The sequence below is a fragment of the Helicoverpa zea genome, chromosome 22 (assembly GCF_022581195.2).
Source record: "Helicoverpa zea isolate HzStark_Cry1AcR chromosome 22, ilHelZeax1.1, whole genome shotgun sequence".
NCBI lineage: Eukaryota > Metazoa > Arthropoda > Insecta > Lepidoptera > Noctuidae > Helicoverpa > Helicoverpa zea.
This window is the reverse complement of record NC_061473.1, coordinates 3,640,603-3,652,806: the sequence shown is the minus strand read 5'-3', so window position 1 is coordinate 3,652,806 and position 12,204 is coordinate 3,640,603. Positions and strand designations below refer to the sequence as shown.

The 12,204-nt window shown below is 35.1% G+C and overlaps 1 protein-coding gene across 2 annotated transcripts in view; it reads right to left on the bottom strand.

The window, feature by feature from the left end:
• LOC124641103 (inactive dipeptidyl peptidase 10) overlaps positions 1-12,204 on the bottom strand; it is a 181,852-nt gene that overhangs the window by 148,940 nt on the left and 20,708 nt on the right. For both annotated transcript variants that reach the window (XM_047179079.1, XM_047179078.1), the window contains exon 2: positions 4,676-4,800. In XM_047179079.1, coding sequence (XP_047035035.1) covers positions 4,676-4,705 — 30 coding nt within the window. In that variant the 5' untranslated portion in view covers positions 4,706-4,800. The remainder of the gene's footprint in view (positions 1-4,675; positions 4,801-12,204) is intronic.

Here is a 12,204-nt window from a genome sequence, read left to right as displayed (position 1 = left end):
TTGCCAGAATTAATTACCAACCTTTGAACGTGTTATTGTCAGCGCAGCTGTGATGCGTGATCTTGAAAATTGCAAAAAGGTTTTTCATTATAACGATGATAGCTCTAGACTTTATTTTACTTTGGATTGCTCTAAAAACCTTGTAATTATTACTAAGGTTAATCTTTATAATTGAAATAAACCTTAATTGATTTTATTAACGTTAAAGCCATGTATTCACTGAGAAACAATTGTTTATAAACACTGTTTCAGAAACAAAATCTACGTGTTTCTGAAACAAATAATTTTGTTTCAGTAAACACTACAACATATGGATACAAGTGTGGACGCGTGTTTCATTTGTTTATAAATGCCAAATAAATGTCTTCATAGCAAGTAATTTCTCTTTTCTTTTTCTTTTTACTAGAAATTGACTTATGCAAATAAATGTAGGCACCACACAACAACACTACTTCCTCGGGCGACATATTGTAAACATCTGACGGTGTGGACGGCAGTTTCCGAAACATTGTTGCTGTAAACATCTACGTGATGTTTCAGAAACTGTGTATCTGAACATTGTTTCCCAGTGAATACATGGCTTAAATGCCAAAGTGACTCTGTAATGTCTATCGCGCTTTCACGTAAAAATTTTAATGAGGCAGGTACACTTATAGTCTATCTAGAGCCTGAGAAAGTCTAAGCTACTTTTTATCCTTGTGCGGGAAGTAGTATCCCTCCCACCGTGAGAAACAGCTTGTAGCATATATCTTTAAAACTTAACTTTTCGGCTAAATCAAACATTGCCTCTGTCTTAGGTGAGTTTTGACAGCGAGCTGCCGACTGCAACTGCCGACCACACTTGCAGTAACTGCATGAAATTGGTCTAAATCTGAGGACAACTGCGCGTGCTGCTGCCGCTTCGATCCAAAACGGTTTCATGTAAATACATACAAACCAGTAGTGCAGCTACGGCCGATTTCATGCAGGCCGATGGCATGAGCGGTCGGCAGCTAGCATATTCAAAACGTACCTTTAATTCTATAGGCTAATTCTAAATATAAAATGAGCCAGAACCAACATTTAAACAAAGAACAACTTTTTCTTAATTCAAATATATTCTTTTCTTACCCAACCCTAACGACAATATAAGGTTGCCAAGAATTCATTACGTGCTCATTATGGCATGGATCTTCCCAGCTCACTACAATAGAGCATTAGCCGGAAAAAAACGCGAAAAGAACGCTGAAAATCCTTTTTACCAAACCGTTTTTGTATGGAACCGCTAGTTTCTTCGCAAACTGAATTGGTTTTCTTTCATTAATTTTGTTTCAGTCGGGGTTTGGGGTTCTTTGGAGATTGCAAAAAACTTTTGTCGATACTAAATATTTTAAGACATGAAGTGAGGTCAAAGCTGGTAGATCCGGAACCGGATTTTTGGTAATTCTTTTTCCAATATAGATGTCTTATTGGGGTTTCGCAAGAAACTCATTTTATAATAGTTTATTTATAAACGCTCTTTAAAAAATATATATATTACTAGTCGTTTTCCCACGGTTTCACCCGCGTCCCGTGGTAACTACTACCCGTACCGGGATAAAATATAGCCTATGTTACTCGTGGATAATGTAGCTTTCGAATGGTGAAAGAATTTTTAAAAACTGTCCAGTAGTTTTTGAGCCTATTCATTACAACCAAACAAACAAACAAACACAAAGTCTTCCTCTTTATATTATTAGTATAGATTGAGGAAAATGAGGATATTGGTAACTGATTAATTCGAAATTAAAGTAAGTACAACATAAATGATATGATGTTAAAAAACGGTAGAAAGATATGAGGCTTACAATAGTACTATATCCTATACAGAACCATAGACCAAAACATTATTATTCTTAGCCAACATTATATTTTTTAATTAATTAAGTTAGCGCTAGCTACAGATTCAAATAAGCTGCTTATGAAAGTGCAATACTGCAACTGACTGCGATATATAACACTTAGGAAAAAATCTCTTAGTTTGAAAAAAATACTGTCTTGATATTTTTAACTGACTTCTCAAAAAGGAGGAGGTTTTCAATTCATCGGTATCTTTGTTTTTTTTTTTTGTGCTATGGCCTAGAAGTCGATGGCAAAATAATCATAGCCGCATCGAATGTACACTGACTTCTAGGCCGATGCAACAAAAATTTTTTTTTTTTAACTTTTTAGTATTTTAGAATTCGGTTTTATTTACTTCGCAAAAAGTTTTTATTATCTTACAACACTTAAAATCCCTTAGATAAAAATATATCAACCTGTGACTACCCACAAAAACCTACGTTTTGCCCTCCATGGGTAAAATATGGCATGACCCGACCCGCAGCCCTTCTTGCCAAATCCGAAGCTATCAAAACCCAGTTATTTAAGGGTTAGATAAAAATATCGTTAAATAACAAAACTGGTATTTTGTATCTCGAAATAGAATGGTTTTTCTTGGAAAAAAGGTTAAAATATGTAGTAGGGGAAATGCTCTTTCCTGCGGCTTCACACTATCGGATTTTGCCCGCGGTTTTTATGTCCTCGTAGCCGATTATCGGCTACGGCGGCTGTTCTTATGTAAGGAGATTAGCCAACTACGCAGGACATATTATAGTGCACAAGCATTTGCGCAGACACAGGTGCACTCACTATTCCTTCACTTTCATAGCCCAAAGGGACGGCAATCCGACACGACCGGAGAGAGATCAGACGCTTATTTCTACGATAAAACTAAGAAAAAGAAGATCGTTACTTTATACATCGTATCGCATTTAAGTTCGTAAATATGGAAACCATGGAATTTTTTACATCAGCATCAAAATATAATCAGAGAAAATCTCCAACATCCGACATCATTTCCTGTTTCACTTTGAATATTCGCTTTCTATAAAACACGAACTCGTAAATAAAAGCTATATTTTTAAAATACATTTATGCCATATGCCCAAAAAGTCGTTCAAAACGCAGTAAAGGCAAAAAATATAGTGGAATAAAACGCGCCAACGTCAGCCATTGCCAATATACTTTTAATTGACGTATTTTCAAACTTGGAACACGAGAACATTTTTTTTTTTCAAGTTTGAAAAAGTGCCATTAACGGTTGAGTGAATTTTGATTCTGTATTTTAAATACTTTTATTTCATTAGCAGTGATTAAAAATGTACACAACAGTTATAGGAAAAAGGCTAAGTTACAGAAATCTATACTAATATTATAAAGAGGAAATCTTTGTTTGTTTGTTTGGTTGTAATGGATAAACTCAAAAACTACTGGACCGATTTGAAATATTCTTTCACCATTAGAAAGCTATATTATCTGCGAGTAACATAGGCTATATTTTATCCCGGTGCGCACAGTAGCTCCCTCGGGACGCGGGTGAAACGGCTAGTATAATATAAACTCGTTGTGACAAGCTGGTCACCCATCCATGCTAAGCCTTGCTTAATCTAACGACCCGTGTGGCTTAGCAATTGAAATTGAGCCATTCAACTGTAAAAAAATTGGGTTGCAAATGAAATCTCAAACACCCCAAAAAAAAATTGTTTATGGAATGGAAATACGCTCATTTCTAGTTTGCATTACAAACTTTTTGTTTAATAACTTCTACTGTACGGAGACAGTGAGACTATATTTACGAAAAATAATGAACCCGCATCGCTATTCATATTACTGGAAAATTCCTTGTTTCTTATGCTTTGTAACGTCCTCCAAGTTTAAACAAAAGACTATAAGTGCGAGTTGGACTCCCGAACGAAAGATTCCGTGTCCTAATAATTTTTTGTCCTAAAAAAAGTGGTTGTTCTATGGGAGCCTGAAATTAATATCTATGGTTTTTCAGTATTATAATATATCATCTGTGAAAATTTCTACCGTCTAACTGTCATGGTTCATAAGATACAGCCTGATGACAGACGGGCGGCGAAGTCTTAGTAGTAAGGTCCCATTAATACCCTTTGATTACGGAACCCTAAAAAACGTTATAAAATTGGAAAAGTGCCCAATAAACCGCGACGGAGTTATATGGTACGGTTCAAAGTTAAATTTATACCACATAACACATACAACTAGTTGACGGGCTAATCTAAGTTAAAATAACTGAACTGCAGTGTTTGCGCAGTATGCACTTAATATAAATGCACCGCACGAAATACAAGTGGTTAAAAGTTTGAGAAACTAAAAACGAGTCCAGGTGTTGAGGAAATCGTTTAAAATGGTAATTAGAATTTTATAATACATAAGCTGCACATTTTCATATTGAACCTTTTAAAAAACAGCATCTTGATATTTTCCTTGATAAATATACTTTAGGTTAGTAGGTATCAGGGTTTATTTCTACTGAAATGTATTTCATATAAGCTTCCACCAGAGCTAGAGTGAGTTTAAGAACAAGGTAGTTACTCGATATATGGGTTATCCGACACTTGAAAAATTCGTTCGGTATTTCCTGAAATTAACCCATTGAAGCAAACAAACAAATTCTTCAGTTTTATACTACTTATTGTTGTTATAAGTAGTACATTGCCATTCATTACTTGATTTAGGACAAAGTACACCAACATCTCACAACCATCGATTTTCCTAAAACCAATATTTACTACGAATTTTATATACAATTTTATAAATTAATTAACTAAAAAACACACAAACATATAAACATAATTAGAAGTTGTCATACCTCATCATCAAACGCGTCCGGGTCGGCCATCTTGTTGAACTATCACTCACTACGACACAACACTGCGCTCACGCACCGAACTACGTCACATGGAACGGGTCATTGTTTACACTGTAATTATGTTCCTGTAACAAAGAAAATTGATGTTAGTACTATTTTACAGTTAATAGGTGAATTTTTCAGAAGGTATCAAATCTCTCTATCGCACTGAAGTTTGCTGTAAGAGAATCCATATCTGGGCAAGGACGCTTTTGTATATCAACTCAAGCAATAAAGTTTGACAAAGTAAAAAATATACCTATGGTAAAAACATGTACGTATAGTTTACTATTTAATAAATGTCTTTAAATTAGAATTTTCTTTCATCACTTTGCATTCTTACAAAAAAACGCACAAAATACCTAATTTTGTCGTTATAAGTTCTTAATCAAAGGTCCCTTCTTGATGAAAGATTCTAAAGCAAAATAAGTAATATACTTACGAGTACAAATTTCTACACTCATTTTGTAAATGAATACGTCTTCAAAACACGGGTACAAAAATACTAAGAAGGTAGATGAGGTACAAAAATACTAAGTTCTCTTTGGAACATTAAATTTGAAAACAAATTAGTATGTATGTAGTAACATTTCTCTTTTCATTTTGACTAAATGCCTTATAAGTTACATATGATGAAAACAATCATCATCATCATCATCATCATCATCTCAGCCATAGGACGTCCACTGCTGAACATAGGCCTCCCCCTTTGATCTCCACAGATACCTGTTGGAAGCGATCTGCATCCAGCGTTTTCCGGCGACCTTTATAAGGTCGTCTGTCCACCTCGTATTGTATGAAAACGTATGAAAACAATATTCGTATTTAAATACTACATTTAATTTTATTCTCAAAAAATATATTTCACTAGCCGTTTTCCCGCGGTTTTACCCGCGTCCCGTGGTAACTACTGCCCGTACCGGGATAAAATATAGCCTATGTTACTCGTGGATAATGTAGCTTTCGAATGGTGAAAGAATTTAAAAAAACGGTCCAGTAGTTTTTGAGCCCATTCATTACAACCAAACAAACAAACAAAGTTTTCCTCTTTATAATATTAGTAGGTATAGATGAAATCCGGAAAAAGCTCAGAACAAAGAATAAATTGTTAATTTTACCAAAAGTATATTTACTTGGTAATCCGATTATGAATACGAAAAACAATTAGTAAAAGATCAAGACATTAACGAAAGGGTTTAAATAATATCAAAGGAAAGCCGGTAAAGTACAGTCTAAGTGGTCTTCTTTTAACTCCTGACATCGTTTGTAAATTAAAAGCTTAGAGATTTAAATGTCGACTAATTTGTTAAACAGAATTTGTGAAATATAGCTGATATAAGATAAGTGGCTAAAATCCTAATTAGTTCTCTATAAATTATCTCTATATATAGAGAACTAATTCATTTCTAAATACGTAAAAAAGTAGGCTTGGTCAAGCTATTTTCTAGACATGACTTTCACCCTAGCGGATTTATCTACCACGCACCATTTTTCCACCGCGCAAATCTTACGGGTGTTGTCGAACCTATACATAAAGGTAATATTCACACTTATGTAAAATCTATGAAAGTTGAATTATTACATCTCAATTATTGCACGGACCTTTGAAGACGGACACAATTTTTTTTAAATGTAGGAGTAGTTTCTTCCAAATTAAATTGGGATAAGAGCGGGAGTATAATGAATCAATTCCGTGTGAACCGAGTCACAAGAATAACAATTCAAATGTAACCCAAAAATAAACTTCTCAACCCAATCAGAACGATTTCCAGACCTTAAGCAAACCAGGACAAAATTAATTTAAGAGTTTGCTCAAAGCTGAGGATTATGTACGGAGAAATTTAATTAAAAATACTTAAGAATACTATCATTAAGGACGCCAGTTGTGCCCCTTGTAAAGCGGGTGTATACTTATTTATGGGCCTGACTGTACTTTGAGCATAATTTGTATTTTTTTTAAGTAAGAATATTTAAATGTTGTGGTTTAACGAAGTAGTGAGAAGTGAACCCAGTATCTGCCAAAAGTCTCTAAATAATGAATAGCATGTTAATATTTCTTTATTTAAAAATTCTCATTCGATGTTATATCTTTTGTATGTTCTATGAGTCTAATGCACATAGCTGTGGAAGAAACGCCGTGACGCCGGCCTCAACTATTAAAAATGTAGACATGTTAAAGTGTAGATTACTCATACAATATTCTAATAAATTAATTTAGCGAAAAAGTTCTCTCTACAGTTAATCAGTGAAGAAAAAAGCAACTACAAGAACTATACGTAGAAAACCCCTTCTAAGATTTTTAGGTCTCAGTACTAAACATAGCACCACTGACCAGATATTGGCCATCTGAACACAAAATAACTCAAAAATGCATAAACAAAAACACGCCATTCCATTTACAAAAAGACCGCAATTGAGTTTATTACATTCAAACGGGCGACATTGTCCGAAATTGGCACTAAAGTGACAGCAAACTCACAGTTGTGACCCATCGGAGCAATCACGACTGACAACCAATCAATTGATTGTGAATCACTTGATTGCAAATTACTGGATCAATCAAATAATAACTGCTGATTGTAATGCTTGAATTAGTGGTAGACTTTAATTGATCAATCATTTTACAGAGTATTATAATAACGAGTTTCATAGAAATGAGATTATGTAAATCTAAATTAAGTAACAAATGCAATTTGTGAGTTCAAAGCCGCCTTTTTTTGTACCTCCTACGGGATATGGAGTCCTATAGTACTTATGTGGTTTGAAAAAAAAAGTTTCTGTAAAATAATTAGCGGCTAAGCAATTAATAACATTGATGTATTAATTAAATACACATTTGTTCACACTACATTTACATTATTTAATTTATAGGAACTTCAACAGCATCCTTTTAGAAACTACATCAAGCACCCTTATAGTAATAGTAGGCAAACTATTAAAAGTCTCTTTTGAAACCCACACATCTTAATCAATTCTACCATTCTACTGTAAAGGCGTAAAGTCTAACACATGAACAATTCCTGAGCAAAACTAGAATGACACTAACAGAGTTTGCAAATAAAACATTTGGTCAACTTGAGCGGCTCACAACTTCACGTACAGAGGAAGTTTAGTGCTATTCATCACGCACTTGACGGCTTGACAGGCTTTCAATACAGGCTCCGTGGCCGTTTATTCTTCACAGTCAACAACACGGCCTTTAGTGCTTTGCACTTCTGATGCCCTGGTACCGAGAGGCGACGATCATCTAGGATTACATACATTTTTGTTCAACGATGCAAAAATAAAAAATAATGTGACATTTTTTGTAACAATTTAGCGTCTGTTTTCGATTTTGCATAATATAGTTTCGTGTCAATTTTAGTTTTGTCTTGATAACGAGCTACGAAATAATCCTACTCCAAAATGTTTAAAAACCCGCACAAAAGCCGCTCTATATCGCTCCACACTATAGAAAGCTATTCCAAATTCAAAACTGTCGCCTTATTGATAACTTCTCTCGAATATTCCGTTCTTTCAACTACCCTCAAAGCGTAAAGTCAATTCAATTCCCCGCTATCTCGATATAAGATACCATCTACGAACACGGATGCTAGTTGGAAAACTATTAGCTTGCGCGAAACTTGGATTATACTAAGTTCTACCCAGCACTCTTTATAAACTCTATTATCTGAGCGATAGATTCCAATTCAGCTTGCACCAAGTACAGCAAATTACGTGCCAAGTTTATGAAATAATATCGGTTCAGTCTTTTTAGTGCTTTTGAAGTTTTTTTTATGAATATTAAAGAATCTAAGTTTAATGGCGGAATTGCAGTTAGTGTCATATAATAGGAGATAAAGATAAAGGGGGAATTAATTTTGAACGAGACCAAATCAAAACTAAAATCGACTATGCCAACACTGAATTGAATACTTGCCATTATTTGCCTACAATAAACTATACTTGTACTCGTAGCTTCTCAAATTATCCACTAACAGCCAACCCCGGCCGTACCTTTTTTTTTTTAACGACGTCAAAAATCATCAAATGACCCCTCCTGCTGTGGGTTAGCAGCGGTGAGGGAGTGTCAGACTCTTACTGACTAAAAACCGTCGTGTTCCGTCATAGGCCTTTTATGTACCAGGACCGCGGTATCTGTTTCGAACAACCCGCAGCCCCGGCAGGCCTTGGCCCTGCTGGGCCCCGCTGACCCCGGCCGTACCTGAGATTTATATAGGTAAGCAACTTTTTTTTATTCAGCCTTTTTATTGTACCACTGCTGGGCTGCGGCCTCCTCTCACACAGAGAAGGATTGAGCATTAATCACCACGCTTGCTCAATGCGTTGGTGATTTCAGACTTTATAGTCCAGATTTCCTCGAGATGTTTTTCTTCACCTTCAATCAGTCGTTGGTGTCCAAGATATACTTAGAAAATTCATAGGAAACTTTATCCCTTCTCATTAATTGCTCTATCTATTAGGTACTGAAATCGCTATAAACCATCTTATGCGTGTCCAAAATTACTACAATAGGAAAAGACTCGAAACTTCAATTTATTTTCCGAAAATTTCCCATATTTCGATTTGTTGCTTCCGACTCATAGAAATAAATATATCTATAAGACGGTCGTAGGAATGTTACTCGTAAAGCAGGAAAAGGTTTAATATCTTTGAAAATAAGTTTTTTCCAAGTTATATTAAGTTCTGAGATTGTACGACTAAATGTCGTGCCGGATATAATATTGCTTGATTCTGTAACTAGGAATTCTGACTCATTTTTGAGTAGAATATGAAGTGTATAAATTAAAAGTTCTGCTAGTAAAAACTTTTTTGGAATAATAATGACAAAGCTTTTTCTTATTATCAATAACTTTGCTTTTTGGTATAAATGCTAAAGTCTGTCTATATGACGCGGTTTTACACCAAAAGTACTGAACCGATTTAATTGGCAATTTAGTACACAGATAGTTTATAGAGTGAAAAAGGAAATAGAGTACTTTTTAGCCGAATGTCGGAAATAGGTCGCCTGTAGAGTTCATCAATAAATGCTTTATAATTAACACTGAAAAACTTTTTCAAATCAGTGCCATATTTCCTGAGATTAGCGCGACAAGCAAGCAAACAAACTCTTCAGCTTCATAATAATTATTTCTTAAATCAAAACGTGCTTGCCATAGGTAGTGCTAGGCCCATTTTTCTTCCATAAACATAAATGATTTACAATGTGCAGAACTACGGTTAACAGCCCAGAGTTGCAAACTCGTAATAACTTGGAGAAAAACTTAGTGCAACAGCTGGTGTAGTGCACATAATTTGTGTAATTTACTTCTAGCACATTATAATGGGAGTATGTGTTTGTAAGTCTTTAAAACAAGCATATTATAAACTAACCACCTTATTATAAAACGTGGTTTTAAAAAGTATTGGGTCTAGTGCTAGGTTTAGAGCATCAACGTCTAGACAAATTCTAGACGTTTTATACTTAGTACTAAATAAAGTCAGTACTTTTTAAAGGCCACGATTTATAATAAAGCAGTAGCTGTTTTAGCAGCGATTAGGTACACTAGAGAACTTCTTCCCGCAGCCGAATAAAAATTAGCTCATGTCCTTTCTGGGGCTCTAAACTATCTATGAACTAAATGGCATTTCAATAAGATCAGTAGTTTTGGCATGACAGACTTTCTCAGTTACTTTCTCATGTCTAATATTAGTGCATGCAAAATTGAGCACAAAGTCAGCAACGCAAGCGCATGTATTAAAACCGTCATAAGTAAACTAATAAGCCATTAACAAACGTTGCGGTAATAAACACGTGCCCTCGTCCAGATTCGAAACATACAATTGTTCCCAAACGGGAATCGAGCCCGGAACACTACGTTTGTAAACTTGGAACTGAGCCAACGTGTCATTTGAGTCCTCGCGATCAAACACAATGTTGTTTCTGATCTGAGATGAAACAAAGAATCAGAAATAAAACGGATTGATGAACTGAAATTCACATGGCATTAGAAGAAGAAAGTAGCTGAAAAAATTGTTATTGACGTAGTTTTGCAGAGTCACGGCCAGTTTCTTCATCAAAAGTAAAAGTCAAAGTAATGTCTAAAGTAAAAGTAACGGTCAAATTCGTTTTTTCAAGGCTAAAGTGACAGCAAAACTAATAGAACTGCTGTAACTGCTGGCTGTAACGGCCAGTTTCTTCATCAAACATAAAAGTCAAAGTAATGTCTAATGTAAGAGTAACGGTCAAATTCTTTTTTTCAAGGCTAAAGTGACAGCAAAACTAATAGAATAAGCGAATTTGACCGTTACTTTTACTTTAGACATTACTTTGATTTTTACTTTGGATTTTACTTTTGATGAAGAAATTGGCTGTAAGTCAATAAAATCTTTGTTTACATTATAAGAGCTGTGCCTTCAATAAGTTGGTCTTCATGAAACTTTTGACTGATGTCAAACTGATGTTTTGGCAGAATCTTACAGAGATCTTGAAAAACCATCTGATCCAATACAGATAGATGTAAATAAATCTAGTCACACAGAAAGTCAACCTAAACAACAAACCTAGATAAAACTAACCGGTCAACATCCAGCTACCAGGCAAACATAAAACCAAAGAGAACAAGACCCAGATATCGAACACATCTGTACAAACCCTCAACAATGAGCGGACTAGACAAAAGACAGTCACGAAATGAATTTCCCTCATCACAGTACGAGTTTGGTGCTGCAAACTTGGTATTGGTACCCGATCACAATGGACTTGAACTTCTGCTGCCCTCATTATACGAACGACATTGTTCAAGACTTCGGAACCCAGGACTGGGCAAGTTTCAGAAGTTGGGCGGTGCGTAAACAATTAAAAAGTTTAGTTTGTAAGACCGTAACATTTGGTGCAGGTAACGACGAAATGAGTACTTTGTCATTGTATGCTGGCGTTGGCGTATTGTATAAAATACTAATTACAAAGAAAAGCCAAGGCGTGGTCTTATAGAGGATGAGTTACTATTTGATTAATCAACTATCACTCTATTTTCGCAGGCTTATTGAGAAGGTTTTAATACTTTTAAGTCCAGGTTTTTTGACGCCTACAATTATGACTAATACTCCTTATATCCATTTATTTATCTACCCACAAATGCTATCGTAACTTTCCAACATCCAACAGAGTGTTTATGTTACCTAACTATAATCTGATGAAGCCACGTTAGCTATATGGGGCGTTATAAATAATGGTAAACGCATGGGGCATGGAACATTAAGCAGCAATTGTTTGCCGATTACAATGAACAGGGAGAAAACATACCGAGGAAAATGAGAAATAAGATTTCGTCTAGTAATTAATATCTTCCACATTATTTTTTGATACAGCATGAAGAAAATAAATACCCATGATTACGATTACATAGCAAAATAACATAGCTCATGCAAATAGGAAAGTACTAGACTCTCATAATCACAAAGCGATGAATTGCTAAAATTGAACGATGAACTAAGAGATGAATGATAAG